The sequence below is a fragment of the Antedon mediterranea genome, chromosome 9, assembly GCF_964355755.1.
Source record: "Antedon mediterranea chromosome 9, ecAntMedi1.1, whole genome shotgun sequence".
NCBI lineage: Eukaryota > Metazoa > Echinodermata > Crinoidea > Comatulida > Antedonidae > Antedon > Antedon mediterranea.
Window position 1 is genome coordinate 2,047,166 of NC_092678.1, and position 18,198 is coordinate 2,065,363.

The 18,198-nt window shown below is 34.4% G+C and overlaps 1 protein-coding gene across 6 annotated transcripts in view; it reads right to left on the reverse strand.

Moving 5' to 3' along the window:
• The window catches only part of LOC140059063 (serine/threonine-protein kinase TBK1-like), a 54,567-nt gene extending 37,153 nt beyond the window's left edge, over positions 1 to 17,414 (reverse strand). For 2 of the 6 annotated variants that reach the window (XM_072104889.1, XM_072104884.1), the window contains exons 1-3: positions 17,395 to 17,411; positions 15,418 to 15,505; positions 3,406 to 3,513 (exon numbers count right to left, since the gene is read on the reverse strand). In XM_072104889.1, coding sequence (XP_071960990.1) covers positions 3,406 to 3,513 — 108 coding nt within the window. In that variant the 5' untranslated portion in view covers positions 15,418 to 15,505; positions 17,395 to 17,411. Of the gene's footprint in view, positions 1 to 3,405; positions 3,514 to 12,083; positions 12,192 to 15,088; positions 15,132 to 15,417; positions 15,506 to 16,566; positions 16,667 to 17,394 lie in introns of those variants that run through there. The other 4 variants (XM_072104886.1, XM_072104888.1, XM_072104887.1 and 1 more) reach the window with 4 other exon arrangements.
• Between the last annotated feature and the right edge of the window lie 784 nt (positions 17,415 to 18,198).

Below are 18,198 nucleotides of genomic sequence, written 5' to 3' on the forward strand. Positions count from 1 at the left end.
AAGTCAAGATTTCTAATATAAAGACTCTTGGCATCCAACAAAATCAGAGCAGAGTTTAAAACAGGATGAATCCATAAGACAAGCAAAGACTACCAATACCTCGATCAATTGGTCAAGAAAAAGTCCAGATCTTAGCTAATCAGAGTCTTGGGGTCGGATTCTGCTTAAAAATTGTGAAAAACCGGCTTTAAAAAATGTAGGGTTTTTTTTTGTACAATGATGTCATTATCCACATATAATGTATTCGCACCATTCAGCCAAAAGTGCCTTACTTTACAGGCATCCAGGTTGGTAAATGGTGGTTTAATTGTTCCTTTCTTTTCAATGAGGCATCCACATACATTTTTAAAATATCCCCCAAATATCGTCAATTTCATATGATGGAAATAGGTTAGCTTATTTATTATAAATTTTATCATAATTTACTTTTGTTTTTCGCTTTTTGATTTTGCAAAAGGGTAAAGGTAAAAAAAAGATACAGTAAGTCACATTCATTACTCTTGATAATAGTAGTTGTCATAAAAAAGGTTAGAATATGTCCTTACATTCTTCCATTGACCGTTTGTCGTCCATATATTCTTTCAATGACCGTTTGTCGTCCATATATTCTTTCAATGACCGTTTGTCGTCCTTGGATTCTGTCTTTGCCCTTTATTGTCCGTAGAATCTTTTTTTTTTTATCATTTATCATCTTAGTATTCTTCTTTTAACCGTTTGTCATCCTACTGTAGATTCCTCTTTTGACCGTTTGTCGTCCATAGATTCTTTTAAAAAAAATCATTTATCACTTATCACTATCCCTAGATTCCTCCTTTGACCGTCCTTAGATTCTTTTTTTTTTTACTCATTTATGGTCTTTACATTCCTCTTTTGACTATTTGTTATCCCAAGATTCCTCCTTTGACTGTTTATCGTTCTTAAATTCCTCCTTTGACTGTTTGTCGTTCTTAAATTCCTTCTTTGACTGTTTGTCATTCTTAAATTCTTCCTTTGACTGTTTGTCGTTCTTAAATTCCTTCTTTGACTGTTTGTCGTTCTTAAATTCCTCCTTTGACTGTTTGTCGTTCTTAAATTCCTTCTTTGACTGTTTGTCATTCTTAAATTCCTTCTTTGACTGTTTGTCGTTCTTAAATTCCTTCTTTGACTGTTTGTCGTTCTTAAATTCCTCCTTTGACTGTTTGTCGTTCTTAAATTCCTTCTTTGACTGTTTGTCGTTCTTAAATTCCTTCTTTGACTGTTTGTCGTTCTTAAATTTCTTCTTTGACTGTTTGTCGTTCTTAATTCCTTCTTTGACTGTTTGTCGTTCTTAAATTTCTTCTTTGACTGTTTGTCGTTCTTAATTCCTTCTTTGACTGTTTGTCGTTCTTAAATTCCTTCTTTGACTGTTTGTCGTTCTTAAATTCCTTCTTTGACTGTTTGTCGTTCTTAAATTCCTTCTTTGACTGTTTGTCGTTCTTAAATTCCTTCTTGACTGTTTGTCGTTCTTAAATTCCTTCTTTGACTGTTTGTCGTTCTTAAATTCCTTCTTTGACTGTTTGTCGTTCTTAAATTCCTTCTTTGACTGTTTGTCGTTCTTGAATTCCTTCTTTGACTGTTTGTCGTTCTTAAATTCCTTCTTTGACTGTTTGTCGTTCTTAAATTCCTTCTTTGACTGTTTGTCGTTCTTAAATTCTTCCTTTGACTGTTTGTCGTTCTTAAATTCTTCCTTTGACTGTTTGTCGTTCTTAAATTCCTTCTTTGACTGTTTGTCGTTCTTAAATTCCTTCTTTGACTGTTTGTCGTTCTTAAATTCCTTCTTTGACTGTTTGTCGTTCTTAAATTCCTTCTTTGACTGTTTGTCGTTCTTAAATTCCTTCTTTGACTGTTTGTCGTTCTTAAATTCCTTCTTTGACTGTTTGTCGTTCTTAAATTTCTTCTTTGACTGTTTGTCGTTCTTAAATTCCTTCTTTGACTGTTTGTCGTTCTTAAATTCCTTCTTTGACTGTTTGTCGTTCTTAAATTCTTCCTTTGACTGTTTGTCGTTCTTAAATTCCTTCTTTGACTGTTTGTCGTTCTTAAATTCCTTCTTTGACTGTTTGTCGTTCTTAAATTCCTTCTTTGACTGTTTGTCGTTCTTAAATTCTTCCTTTGACTGTTTGTCGTTCTTAAATTCCTTCTTTGACAGTTTGTCGTTCTTAAATTCCTTCTTTGACTGTTTGTCGTTCTTAAATTCCTTCTTTGACTGTTTGTCGTTCTTAAATTCCTTCTTTGACTGTTTGTCGTTCTTAAATTCCTTCTTTGTTTGTTGTTCTTAAATTCCTTCTTTGACTGTTTGTCGTTCTTAAATTCCTTCTTTGACTGTTTGTCGTTCTTAAATTCCTTCTTTGACTGTTTGTCGTTCTTAAATTCCTTCTTTGACTGTTTGTCGTTCTTAAATTCCTTCTTTGACTGTTTGTCGTTCTTAAATTCCTTCTTTGACTGTTTGTCGTTCTTAAATTCCTTCTTTGACTGTTTGTCGTTCTTAAATTCCTTCTTTGACTGTTTGTCGTTCTTAAATTCCTTCTTTGACTGTTTGTCGTTCTTAAATTCCTTCTTTGACTGTTTGTCGTTCTTAAATTCCTTCTTTGACTGTTTGTCGTTCTTAAATTCCTCCTTTGACTGTTTGTCGTTCTTAAATTCCTTCTTTGACTGTTTGTCGTTCTTAAATTCCTTCTTTGACTGTTTGTCGTTCTTAAATTCCTTCTTTGACTGTTTGTCGTTCTTAAATTCCTTCTTTGACTGTTTGTCGTTCTTAAATTTCTTCTTTGACTGTTTGTCGTTCTTAAATTCCTTCTTTGACTGTTTGTCGTTCTTAAATTCCTTCTTTGACTGTTTGTCGTTCTTAAATTCCTTCTTTGACTGTTTGTCGTTCTTAAATTCCTTCTTTGACTGTTTGTCGTTCTTAAATTCCTTCTTCGACTGTTTGTCGTTCTTAAATTCCTTCTTTGACTGTTTGTCGTTCTTAAATTCCTTCTTTGACCGTTTGTCGTCAGTGCTCAGTGTCTGACTCAAGAGCAATGTGACGAACTAATTCATTATTGACTGGAAGCCAACTAATGTACATTACAATAGCATGTTGATTAATAAGCAACTGTTTAATATCTAGGCAAGTGTGTTAACAATTGTATCAGAATACAACTACAATTTGAATCGATCAATAACTATATTATGTAAAAATGTAACATGTGAATTATATTATTAGCTCTAAAAGAAGAACTGAAGATTTTGAAAGCCTTTTAAACTAAGGATATTTATTAAGAAATTGTCTAGTATAGGCTTTTTATTTGGTTGCATCATTAAAATAAAATAACCTACAGTAAAACAACCTTTATATTATAATAATTTTGTATTAATTATTCTAGTTTTATTTAGGAAATTATTATATACCTTATGTCTACCAATGTAGACATTAGATGTTGCGCCAGTTCCTAAGACATGTCCGGTATACCAAATGTACGATTTGGTACTTTTTAGTTGTTCTGGTCGGCTTGACATCTGCAAAAACAAAATTTAAAACAAGAATGTGTCAGTCATTTTATTCAATCCTACAGATTTACAAGTTATTTAGTGTTAAATGTAAAGGTACAGTATCATCCAGAATACATCTCCCCTTGCATGAGTACTGTCTGCGAAAAATATTCGGAAAAAAAGCGTGTGTCAATATTACGTTGTCGTTGAAAATGCGTTAAGGTTACGTCAACCTCAACATGTGCATTCATTCATAAAACAAAAGATTCCAACTTTATTATTAGACAAATAATAATCACGCTTTGTGAGGCTAGGCATTTTTTTACAGTAAAGGAAATGCATTTTATGCAGCCTAAAAAAGAAAGTTAAAATGTAAATGTCTTTAATTGTATATTATCCATCTTCATACAAAAATGAGTATACTATTCAGAATATCTAGCTACAGTATGTTTCATCACCACGGCATGCAGACGGTTCCTAAAATACAACATTCCAGATCATTGATAATAGTAATCCAGTCCAGCAATATTTTAGGCCTAAATTGTTTAGAATATATATAATTTATTTCATATAAATATAGGCGTAGAAGTGTTGTTTCACAAGGAGCTATATTTATGGTTTAATAGTTGATATGGTAGGCTACGATCTAACGATTTAAAAACAAAACATGAATATTTTTTTTTTGTGTATTCTGCCATTATTATGTGAACATTTTAGATTAATTGTGCATGAATATCAGAATTTTTAAAAGTAATTCATCATAGTCTGCAAGCTTTTTTGGCATATGTTTTTTTAGTTGGCAACACTGAGTGTAACCTGCACCTTTTGCCTACGATAAATTATCAATCCATGTATTTATAGATTCGTGAAACATCGCAAATATTTTATTACATATCCTGAACAATGTAGGCATAGCTGGAGTTTTCTAAAATTTAACAGGTGAATTAGGTGAATGTCTTCAATCATCTAGAATTTTAAATTTTAGGAACAGTGTTTATTACGTATGTATTCTGTGGGAAAAAAATAATCCGGTTTATGGTTAGGCCTAGAAGAAACGAACAGTTGATTTTGAGACATGATGTACAGCAGGCCTACTCTAAATAATTTAGCAAAAAGGACATTTTAATTAATAATAATATGATACTTTAAGCTAAAATATGTTTCAATCGGCAATTTAATTAAATATCACAATTACAGTAGTTATTTTGCCGATTAAAGCATGAGATCACACATGGCAAAAACACCAAAAAAAGACAATTCAATGAATATCAAACAGAAATATTTTTTTAATTAATAAATACACAGTTATTTTTTTGTTAATCTAAATCTTTTGTCTTGTTGATAAAAAGTCCTTCCAGAGGTTTAAAATAAAAGCCCATAGACAGTTCACAGGACAAATGATTTATTCAATTCAAACAGTAATGGTTGAGTGAATGTGGGTTGTCCTATCGTTGCCAATTAACCACATTTTGCCTGAACTTTGTCCACGGGAAAAACTGTGTGTATATGGTGTTTTCTGGATGGTACTGTATGTCCACAATAATCTTTAATTATTTAATATTCTTTTATTCTGTACTCTGTAACTAAAACATTTTGAAATTTGACAGTCTAGACCAGTTATAGCTATGTTGTAACTAGACAAGATTAATACCTCTTTCACACCAAAATTCTGCAGTGATCTCCGGAGACACCCCATGGTTTGTGACCATTCAAAAAGATACCCCATTCTCATCAACCTAGCAACACCGGGGTTTTTAAAAATAAAATCGTAAATACCACCCTCTATTTTGTTTGTTTACATAGCGACAATCATTAGAATCATTTTAATTGATATTTTTAATTTAATAATTATTTTCAAAAGTCTCAGAAGTTATACAGTATAATGTTTTATTTATACTATTTATTATATTTTAGACCTGCTATATATTTTGTACAAATATTTAAAGTATTTTGAAATAAAACTAAAGCAATAATTGATCATGTGAGGATGACCTTTTGACCTTAAAACTCCGGAGTTTGATGTTGGTACCTTTCACACCAACACAACGATGTGTCCCCGCAGTTCGCCCTCCGGAGAACGTTCAGCTGTTCAACCCTGCTGTTTTGAACTCCGAAGTTATTTTATCTTTCCCATCAAAACACTGGGGCATCAACTCCGGAGTGTCTCCAGAGTTTTTCTTTTGGTGTGAAAGGGGTATAATAAGTAAAGAGGACAGAAGATAGCAATAACCTCATAACGATGTAATAAGGATTCATACCATGTTTAGTGAAATTCCTCCTCCATTCTAAAGATGGGTCAGTTCAACTGGATTCCAAGAAAAAATCTCCCCAGCAGTGATGTAAAAGTTTTGTACAGGCTCTTTGCATAAATGTTCAGAACACAGAAGTTGTTGACAGACAAAGACAGTGCTAACATGTTGCTGTCAAAAGTGACATTTGACCATATTTCCCAACATAAAGAAACTGATTGCAGAAATTATAATGCAGAAATAAATAGAATCACTCAGGCCAATGAGTATCACAGTGTGACGTCACAACGATAGAGGGCGCTGCATGGTTGCTAGCCAATCAAAAAATGCGTTCAGCGCTACTATGTTGATAATAAACAGTAAAGATCTGTATTTCTATCAAATTATTATTATTATTATTATTTAGTGATCTTTTGAAATTTTAGTTTGTTTTTATTGAAAATTATTATGTTTTAAAATGACTACTTCAATAAGCCTATTCCAAACCATTGGTGATCTTGGAGTCACTCAGAGACAGGTTGAACGCATTTTTTGTTGCGCTAGCAACCACGCAGCGCCAACTGCTGTCGTGACGTCAGCACTGTGATACTCTATAGTATTTAAGTTTTTTAAAAAAAAGGATGGATCACTGGACGAAGACTCATTCCCACTCACTGGCAGTGGCATCGAAGACACATTTGTAGGGTTAAAATACTTCTCTACCATAGTACATGGATATTTCCAAGTAGATTTAGAGCCTGAAGAATCCATTTAGATTTGTGCCATGGAGTTTTTTCCTTAGCAATTACAGTTTGTCCAATTTTCAGCACATCGTAAAGTACTTGTTTAGTTTAGATGGGTAAGTTTAGGCGGTGTGTGCATTTTTAAACCCGTTTCTACAACGAATCCAATCGGTTTTTAAATGTGTTGGTGGTTTCAGAAATGACGACTTTGGTTGGCAAACTATTCCAATGTGTAATTACTCCTTGTGAAAAAGTGGATCTCCTACAGTTCAGTCCTGTGTGAAATTTAGGTTTGAAAAGCTGATGTCCTTGGTGTTTCTGCTTACATTGCATCTCATTTGAAAGAAGTCTTCCTTGGCCAAACCCTCGAAACAATTTTGAATGTTTCAATCAATTCACCACAAATTCGTCTGTCATACAGGGTTGTTAGGCCAAGAAACTTTGAACGATCTTCATATGAATAAGAATGGATAGCTGGAATTAGTTTGGTTACACGACATTGTACTGAGTGAGTGAGTGAGTGGCCGAGCGGTTAAGACAGTGGAACCGTAATTACGTAGCCATAACATCGGCAGGGGTTCGAGGCTCACTCACTCCATGGTTCTGGTGGTAGAACGAGTCTTCTCGGATAAGGACTATAAACCGTAGGTCCAGTGTACACAACTAGCTCGTGTGCACTTTAAAGAACCTAGTACATCTTTCGAGATGAGTAGGGGGTTACCCCGGTGTATTAGTACATCACAGCCACTGATCACCAACTGGGCCCTCTGGGAGACCACTCTTTGACTGAAGAGGTTACCCAGTATAAATATATATTTCAATATTTCAATACTCTTTCAAGTGTCTTTTTGGAGATAAGGATTCCATACCTGAACACAGAATTTTAAGTGTGGGCGAACGTAATGTTTGTAAATAACGTTAAAACAGTCTTTGTCCATGTGTATAAAGTACCTCTTAATGCTCCGTAAGCATTTCATGGCTCACTGAGATATTTTGGTGCAGTGTTGGCTTGGTTTGCAGTAGTTAGTGATTAATACTCCTAGGTCTTTAATTTTCTCAACTGCTTCTAATTCAACTTCATCAATTAGATATTTATACTGAATATTTGAGTAGCCAAAGTACATCATCTTGCATTTATTTTTATTAAAAGCCAAAATCCAGTCTTTACTCCACTGCAATGCATTGTTTAGAGAATCTTGTAGTAGTTGACCATCATTTATATTGTTGACTACTGAGTAAATCTTTGTGTCATCAGCAAATAATTTTATGTGACTAGATACATATTTCGGTAGGTCATTGATATACAGTCTAGGCTCGCACTGGCCGATCGCCAAGTCGCCATGGGCGAAAACATTTCTAGATTGGCGAAAAATAAAACGGCTACTTTAGCCATTTTGGCGATGACATATGATAAAATAGATAATTAAATAATCATTTTGGCGAAAGCATAAAGTCCAACTAAAAGGTCCATTTGTCAATCTCCAAGCATTTATTTTGTTCGTTATCACGTTGTTTACTTCAAGCTCCATTTTTCGTCAACTTGTTTCGTTGTACCAGGCGTCTCTTTGTTATTTCAAAAAGATGGAGATAGCAGAGGTAGACTGCACAGAGAGACAGACGTTACACGACACATGGATGATGAAATATTCAAGCATCATCATATCTTTAGGCATACCGCCTGGTATTTTGGGCAAATCAATATCTCTAGCCATTTTATCATATATTTCATCGACTCCTCTTCTTGGTCAACCATATCTTCCCTAGTATCTTTTTCATGCTATCATGCTAATAACAATTTTACTAATGAAAGTTGTAAACTTGTGTATACAAAATATGTTATAAAAGTAATATATGTATTACCTTGATTCCATTCAGATATGTAAAAATATGAGATCCAAATAAAATTTTAAATGCAATACAAAATAAGAAACTAATTTACTTCAGAAAATAAAATACAAATTCCAAAATGCAATATCAAAAAGCAAAGTACAAATTACAAAATAATTCGCTCAGTACAAAAAATTAATTTCGAAAAAAAAAAAGTTTACAAAGTCAACTTTGCAAATCTTCCCAAACTTTACTGGGCTTCCTTCTGTTTCTTCAGTCTTCTTCTTTCAGATCTCGGTGAATATCCAGCAGTCTTGAGCTCAAAAGTACTTCTTTGTCGTAATTTAATAGGCCCGTAGAGTAGGCATTGTCACCTCTTCTTCTTGATATCTTGTATCTTAAAAAAATTTTTACCAACTTCTCGGGTACGTCTCAAATTTTCTGCCGTCACCATGTTGTGATTTATCGGTTTGGTATTTGGTAGTAGAGAGTTGATTCCGAGCGTAATGCGTTCTCTGGCGTATTATTTCACGAGACGTACAGTATACACAGACTGTGCTAAATGATTCCACATACAAAAAGCATATTCAACTATAACAACTTTTATTTCTTGTAAATCAGTATTAATAAAATACAGCTTCCTACCAGTCTAGACTTTCTTCTCTATACTCTATACGTCTTTATACTATGACATTATTTTCTCTTTCCTCAATATCTATAACATTTTACTATTTATACTCAACATGCAAATTAGGGGCTTCTGAGGAGGATAAAATGTTCCCTCCAAAAGTTTCCCACCAAAATTATACCATTATGATTGGCTTAAGTTATAGCAGACCTACTGTAGTCTAAAACATCCTTTATCTAAACTACAGGAAATCAGAAACATAATAATATGAAAAAAGTTTATTTATGATTAAACTTGTATTTAATAATAAAAAATAACTTTTCTGCACTTAGTATTATGAATATATTTATGTACATATTTCATCATGACTTCATAAATTTGCATTCATGAAATTGAGAAATCGTTTGGGGTTCGTGATTGAGTGTTTTACTGTAGTAGCCTATGGTGTATTCATTGTTTTGTCAATTTTATTAATGTTGACATGATGATAGAGTTTAAATTTCTTTATACAAATGAAGGATTCTCTCTTTAGTCTATAAGTTATTAAGCTGAAAAGTGAGATTTAATTGACTTTCCATTCACTACAATGGTAATATTCCACTCCAGGGGGTAACTTGGAATAGCCATCTGACCAATCAGATGTCAGAACAGAACAAGACACTATGGTCGTGTTTATACAACACCCTAAATTTGAACACGGCTTTAATTTTTAGCGTGTTGTTCAGACCGAGGTCAACCCACCTTAACATTTGCTGTTATACTAGAAATCACGTGTTGTACCGGAAGTTTCATCAACACGCAGTGCATGCTAGGATAAAAGGTCAAATCGTTGATCGCTTGAATTGGCTGGGTTGTCAACAATCATCGTTGCCTCCTCGCTGTCCGATGTATTCGCGCGGTTTTTCCCATTTTCATTATTGTATTCGTTCACGTTTGCATTGTTGTTTATTTTGTTCTCGGTTCATTTAAATTAATAAAAGTTATTTTAAGGGTTTCATTGTTTCATCTATACACTATGGAAGAAGATGCCATTTTTGCGATGTTATTTTTTATTCTGTTTGGAGTGGGAAACGATAGAGGCCTACTACCACTACGAGTTGGCCCCACTAGGCTAGGCGTAAGACGTGGTAGGAGGATAATTGCTGGCAGCGAAGCACCAATAAATGGGCCCAATCTTGTTAGCAACGTCGCATGACATGATTGATATTACGACCTGTTTTAACGAGAGGTCAAAATATACCCTGAGGACACTTCCAACACAGTAACGGCGACCGGGAATCCACCAAATTTTAGGATTCAGCCAAGTAGCCTTTTTTGCAATTAAAATCTCCTTACATGGAATCTCTTTGTTGTTATACAACACATTTCTCGTAGGCGTGTAGAATATGCGTGTAATAGCGTGTTGTATAAACGCGCCCTATGATTTCATTTTGAAAAATCATATGTAATTGTAACCAACCAACGCATTAACAACACAGGAAATGGCCAATCGGTAATAAATTTATAGACGAAATATAAAATCAATTATAAATGAACAAAATGATTTTAACAGAATTGTGTATGGTAATTTATGTACTTCGGAAATGTATTGGAATACCAAGTATAACCTATAACCATACTATCTGATAGGAGAATATCTTACTTCCAAAGATTGAAAAACATGGACGAAGATCGTTTACAAAAAGTACTATTAAGTGCTCTCTTGGCACTTTAAAACACTTGCTAAATAATATAAAATCTATTTTAACCAACTGTGATATATACAAAAACATTTTAACTTAGATTATGCTAATAATTGGCTTAAAGGTTTAAAGAAAAAAATACCATAGGAGATAAGATGAAATGGCTTGAGAATCATATGGTAAAAATAAACGAGCCTAAAATTAAAAATTCGCTCCAATTCATTAAAAAGCTGGAAAAGAAGCATTTCCCCTCAAAATTCATGTATATGTGTATAAACTGTTTATCATTTCGTATTTCAATACAAACGACTTGAGTACGTAAGAAAACCAATTTATACTTTTATACTTCTTAGAATTAAACAACCATAATCTATCCATGTTTTGGGAATTGTTTACTACTAGCTTTCTAGATCTTAAATACCACTTATTCCTTGATGATCTTGAAATCCATAATTCAGACGGGCCTGCGTGAAAATTGAAAAAGTTACGGGTTTTGATGCTTCAACCCAGCCTAGGACATGCTTTTGTTGTTGTTTCTTAATCTAGGCTTACTAAAGACAAACATTAAATTTAATCGGTTATAATATTATAATTTAATTTGACTTACACTTTGTTGTTTTGAAATATCAGACATCAAAAGTGTAGAAAAAAGCGTCGCGTTGTAAAAATTCAAGAATTGTCAGCGCGTACATATTTTTTCACAAACTGCAATGACGTAATTTGTGGACCATTTTAACTATCGTAATCGTTAAAGTTGAACAGATTCAACTTTAACTAATTGAAAAATTTTAACAATTTTTAACGTTAATTTTTATCCCCTTTTCCCGTCAACTCAACGCAACTTAACGATCGACAGAGCCTGTTTAATCTTAATCTCAGCTTTAAATTTTAATTTTTTGTTTAAAATACTCGAAGTTAATATTTGAAGCTCAACTTTTTCAGTAGTTTGTCATGACAAAGCATACTCTGTAAATATTTTGTAATTTGTTTTTTTTATTTACTGTATACTTGTTGCACATCTCATATTGAGACTGTGCCTCTGATATAAAACAAAGATACAATATCATAAAGTTAAGTTCAGAATACATTGTGCTGTGGTGTTTTTTTCGAATTTTGAGCGATCCAAACAATTTTTCTAAATTTGTTTTAACTCCATGGTTTTAACCATACAGTGATGTAAAATTGTAGGCCAATCTTTTAAGAACATTTTAGTTCAGGACTTACAGTTTTTAAATTAACATGGTGTCCGAACTGAAATAAATCCCCTGAAAACGCTAAGTTATTTTTGTTATTTTTACAATTTATTGTCATACGAATTGCATGCAAGATGGCTTCCACTCCATTTAGCACGACCTCTATAATCCGCCTCGCCTAGGCTCCTAGGCCATTTTGAATCAAATTAAAAGCAAAGATAGTGTAGGCCCTAGTAGTCTTTGATAAAAGCCATAGATATAATTACAGTTTCTGAATCTCACAACAGTAAACCTACCCTTTCTTCTTTTGTGAGACAAAAACCGATCAAAGAAGCTCTTATTACCAACCCTCTCAACTAGGCCTCTAGCCTGAGCAGCAGGCTGTGAGTATACTCAAAGATACACTATCTTTGGTATACTGTTAGTATCATGTATGGAACGCCACGCGGCATGTGAAGAACTTATGATGAAAGTGTTCCATCGAGAACAATGTTAGTCATTCTAGGTTTCTTATCATTACTTATATGTTATTGTCGTTGTTCAATAGGCATATTAAACACAATATATAAAACGGAAAATACGTATATTAAAATAGGCATATGAAAATGAAATAATAAAGTAAACAAACAGTTAATAATTAGTTATTTTTAAGTCCTCCTTGACATAGCCAGTCCAGCCATCATAAATATCAGTTGGACATTATACCAGAGGATAATATAGACTTCTGACCAATCGGTAGCAAGAGGGTGGCGGTTATAATCTAGTCAATTTGATTCAGCTCGAAGATTTCTTATATTACGACTCATCAGACCAACTTCTTTCTTCTGTGAATGACTTTTCTTCCTCTTCTATTACTTGTGTCTTGGTCTTTGTGAACATGTCGCGTCTTAAGTTAGGTCTGGTGATTAGATACAGTCTGAAAACAGTATTGTAATGATTTTGGGGTAGAAGGAAAAAGAGAGAGGGCAGCAGATGGAGGCAGAGTTAGGCAGGGAGAGTAGCAGAGAACGGACGTGAGAAAAAGGGCAGAGAGGGATTGGAGAAGGAAGGCAATGGAGGGTTACCTCGAGTTGCGTTAAAAAGGAGGGAGAGATTGGAGCTGGAAAAGCGGAGAAGTAGGGAGAAGACGTGTTAAATAAGTAGGGACATTAGAGAAATTGGAAAACAAAGTGTAGAGAAGATTAGAGAAAAGAAAGAGAAAATTAGAGTTGAATAATAAAAGGAGAGTTAAGACACAGCAAGTAAAGTTAGCCGGAGGGTACAGCCTACCGCTTGTGCTACTGTTGGAGACCTAGTGAGCCGGAGGTTGCACCTACTGTACTGGTTGTATCACTATTTGAGACATAGTGAGCCGGAGGTTGCACCTACTGTACTGGTTGTATCACTATTTGAGACATAGCTGAGCCGGAGGTTGCACCTACTGGTTGTGTTACTGCTTGAGATACAGTTAGCCCGTGGTACACCCTGTGGTTGTGATACTGCTTTGCTGGTGGGTACACCTATTAGCCAGTGGTTAAGACTACTGGTGGTTACCCTGTTAGCCAGTATGTGGTTACACCATTGTGGTGGTTACGTTGCTGTTGGAGGTTACACATTGTTGGTGGTTACGTTGCTGTGGAGGTTACACCATTGTTGGTGGTTACGTTGCTGGTTGGAGGTTACACCATTGTTGGTGGTTACGTTGCTGTGGAGGTTACACCATTGTTGGTGGTTACGTTGCTGGTTGGAGGTTACACCATTGTTGGTGGTTACGTTGCTGTGGAGGTTACACCATTGTTGGTGGTTACGTTGCTGTGGAGGTTACACCATTGTCGGTGGTTACGTTGCTGTGGAGGTTACACCATTGTTGGTGGTTACGTTGCTGTGGAGGTTACACCATTGTGGTGGTTACGTTGCTGTGGAGGTTACACCATTGTTGGAGGTTACGTGCATGTTGGAGGTTACGCCATTGTTGGTGGTTACGCTACAATTGGAGGTTGCGTCATTACTGGTGGTTACGCTGTTGTTTCAAGTCCGGCGTAATAGCAGAACTAATTTAATTAATTATTATAATCGGTTGTTACCAATAATTTGGAATCAAAGAAGAATAAAGGAGGTCACTCCAGTAATTGTAATTGATTTGTTTGTTTCATTCGTGTGTGCCGCAGTACCGCAGACCCCTCCCCCCCAAAAGGGAACGAACCCGAGAACGGATTTTCGTTACAGTATTTACAGTCCCGTACGGTATTGTCTTTGGCTACCGAGTGCATGAATTGGTCTATTCGTATTCCTCCTGTTTGTTTTTCGTTAATTTTTAAAATGAAAAACGGCCTTCTTTCTTTTCTGATGTGACCGAAAACAATTTTCATCTTGTACAATTCTTTCAAACAAATCTCTCACTTCTTCGTTTCAGAGTGTGGGAGGTTCAATACATTGTGAGCATCTTGTGTCCACTCTGTTGAATATGGTCTAGCATTCGAAGGAGTATAACAGGATGTGAATATTAGGCCCTACTTCAGTACCGTACCCGTACTCCGTGTATCGATTGATGTTCTTTGAACTGAGAAACATCTTTATTTAGCCTCGGCCTATAACCATCGTCAGAAAAGACTTTAGGGTCACAAGAGACCAAATCTCTGGATACGCAGTTCACTTTGTTGAACCGTTTTAAGATAAAATCAAAGTATAGTGGTAGGCCCACCACAATTGAAAATCTTGATACTTCAGTAAGCTTTATAACACAGATAGGAGAAATAACATTTGATGATAAAATGTAGTACATCAGTAAAAGTTACGAGTATTTATCGCACAGTTTTTTCCTTATTTTAACTTTTTACCCACGTTCCCGTGTGATGTAGTGGGCCTACATACGCAAATAAACTATCATGAAATGAAAGACAAATATGGAAAAAAGCTATTTTATGAAAATTAAATTAATTATAGACTAGGACGGACGGACGGTTTCTGCGATGATTTTTTGACGCAATTCGGTTTCCAAAGAAATTGGTCTTCGTTCTAACATAAAGTAGGAACTCTAATTACTTGAGCGATAGGTATCCAGACCCTTTCTTTTGCACATTTAGCGCATTTAACGGCATTCGTGGATTATGAATTTTTACAAATTTTAACATTTGACGGAGGGCTACGTTTGCACAAATGTGGTTGTTCGCACATTTGAGGGCAAAATGTTTGCACAAATGTGGTTGTTTGCACAAATGTGACTTTTTGCACATTACACGGCTCACAATTCCGTGGCAGTACGGTTTAGGGAGATCAGTACAGGGAGATTAAATTTTGACATTAAAAGTCTGTTGCGCCATACCTGTAGATTTGTCACTCCTGTGGCAAAATAACGTTTTTCAATGAGTAAGGTTTACAAATGTGACATTTACAATTTATACAGAATGTTATAAACGTGCGTCGTTTTTAGAAGAGAAACCATCAAACATTTGTATAGAATAGGTTGAATATTGATTCTTAACTCACATCATCTAGAAAAAGAAACCACAAAATAATACATTGAATCATTATTAATGTCTTATACTGTGTATTTATGGGTATATACATCCCAGATTGCAAGATTATGATTTAAAAATACAGTCACTGTTTACCAAAATATTTTATATAAAGTATAAAATACCATGGACCTACCTCATTCTTTCTGGGTGCATAGTTTACCAATAATGGGTGCAGTCAGTTATTTTTCCAAACAAGGTATACAATACACTTTACAAGTGAACTATAAATGATAACAAAAATAGCAAAGGATATTGTTATATGACTTAGTGATTTGGAACAGACCATGACCACCGAGTTATAAAATCTAATGTTACCTCCATGAACAGACGCATGCCTTCACAGAACTAAAAGGCCAGCGTGCCGGTATTATACGGATACTGTATGATATCATGCCGGATGTACGGTCAGAATGGGTCATGTCAGCATGCAATCCTGGACAAAAAAACCTATTTTATAAGGCGTTATACATTATAGCTCTTTTTGGAATACGAGTCGAAATGTAACTCGCTTTGTTCTCACAACTATAGGACGCAACAAAAAAAAGGACGAAGCAACAAAAAGCAATAGTTCAAAATAATCCATTACTTTTGATTTGTCAATTTGATTTTTACGTGTGCGGTTTACATCCTTGGTTGCGTCCTAGTGGTGGGAACCAAGCGAGTTACGATTGTACATTTCGACTCAATTCGTAATAATTTATGGGAACGAATAAATGCTTTTCGTACGATAATTCAGTAATTCGGATAATATGCATACATATGTGGCTATTTTCATAGGCACATAAATCTTGAAAATATTTACGGTGGCAATGACAATGCATGCATGTCACGGGAATCCACACAGATCATGTGGACAGAATATCACGCCAAGATGACCGCACGCTACCGGCGGACTAAGACAAACCACGGAGCTGCTATATAATAGCCATGGTCACCACATATTATGATAATTATTATTAATTAATATTTTTCCAGCTTTGTTTTCCGAATGAACGGAAAATGAAACTACAGATTATATACCAGATATTAAACTAACAGAATTGTGGAAAGGAGATTAAATTTTGGCAACCTAGACTAAATGAATACAAAATTACCGTATATTTACAGTATCTTGTCTATATATATATATATCAAACCGCTAGTAGGGCCTACCTAAAAGTTAACAGATATAACGTCGGGAGTTAAGTTCAAAATGAATATTAAAGTGAAAGTCGAAATTATTTATTATGCATAAAGGCCTTTTTGCTTGAAGGTTTGCATGGCGAAATAAGGCCTTACTTACCCAAAATGATGTTCCGTGTTAAAATATTTAGATAACGTTGACAGGTAACGAAGGTATCATAATGTTGATCAATTATTGCCATACTTAAGGATCTAATATTATTGAGTAACGTAGCAACAACCATTGAGCGCATTTCAATGAAGTTTAATTATAATATATTTAGCGAGCCCTCTATTGTACCTGTACAAATTATCAACTTGCCAATTACACAGTACTAGATTCAACGTTCACATAAAGTAAATTATTGTCGATATACATTTTATATAAGAACAATTAGAGTAGGAGACTAACAATATATATTTTTTGATTAGGTAATAATTATTTGATTTTAAGCGGGAAAATTCACGGAAAAGTGGAATCTTTCGCCGCATTGGTAATAATCAGTTTAGTTTTTGTTTTATTTTTTTGTAGAGGTATTCATTGTCAAAAATAATTACGGATGAGACTGATTATACACAGTAGTTAAGTAAAAACTGTCAGCGTAGGATTAGAGGGCATAAACAGGAACATTGCAAATAATGGTTGAAATTGTTTAATAAAGAATCTGGTTCGATGATCTTTCCATTTAAAAAAGGCACCGTCCTGGTTTGCTTTAAAAGGGGATAAATTTAAAAATATATGCGTACTGGTATATCGAACATACGGTGGCGCTGAATACGCAATCAATCAATATGTTTAAATAAATTTAAATTCACACATAAATTTGACTAGAAGTATACTTATATATATGTATATCATAAGTAATAGAATAATAATTTAATAAAACTTAATAACGTATAGGTGAATTGTGCATACCAACAGTGTTATGACACAAGATATTTACGTTACCTGTACTAATATATTCCAATAGCAGGGCTACCATATGATGCAATGGTCCTAAATAAATAAAACGTACAGTTTTGGCCTTTATTCAAGAGTTATCTATCGGAAGTACTGTTGGCCTATTATAGTGTCATGCACACAAATATTAACCAATCGATGATGTGTTAGGCGGTGACTATAAATAGGCTGCAATTTTGTAAGTCAATGGTGGGAGCTATATCATTGGTATCAGAATTCTTGCATTCTTAATAAAAAAAAATGTATCTTTATATAATTAATAAAATAGATTTACTGTAGATATAATACGGGTCCATGGAGGAAAAACGACATCGATAGTAGATAGGTCTGTAGTACTGTACATTTACGGTTGACGTCAGTTACAGACTTGAGTTTCAGATACACTACACAGTGAGATATAGCAGTACAGTACCTGTATTTTGAAGTTTCACATGTAGAACGGTGTGGTACTCACAATAGTCCAGTCAATCTAATGATATACCCACCACAAATTGCAATAGTAACAAAGCAGGTATTTTTGAATTCCATATAAAGTGTAGAACGACATACTAAAAGTCACCGAAAATCCAAGCATTGGGTCAAGGGGTCAGAGGTCAATAAAGGTCATTTTAAGTCAAAATTAATATGCCCCATTAATTACATATATTTACCCATTTGAAATACATTATATACAAGTGTGATTTATGTCATCCGAAAGCTTATTAAATTTCCTATTCAGTGATATCAAACTTATAGTCATAACATTTTATTTAGCATGTCATTTTTGCGGAAAAACACAACATAATGTGTCAA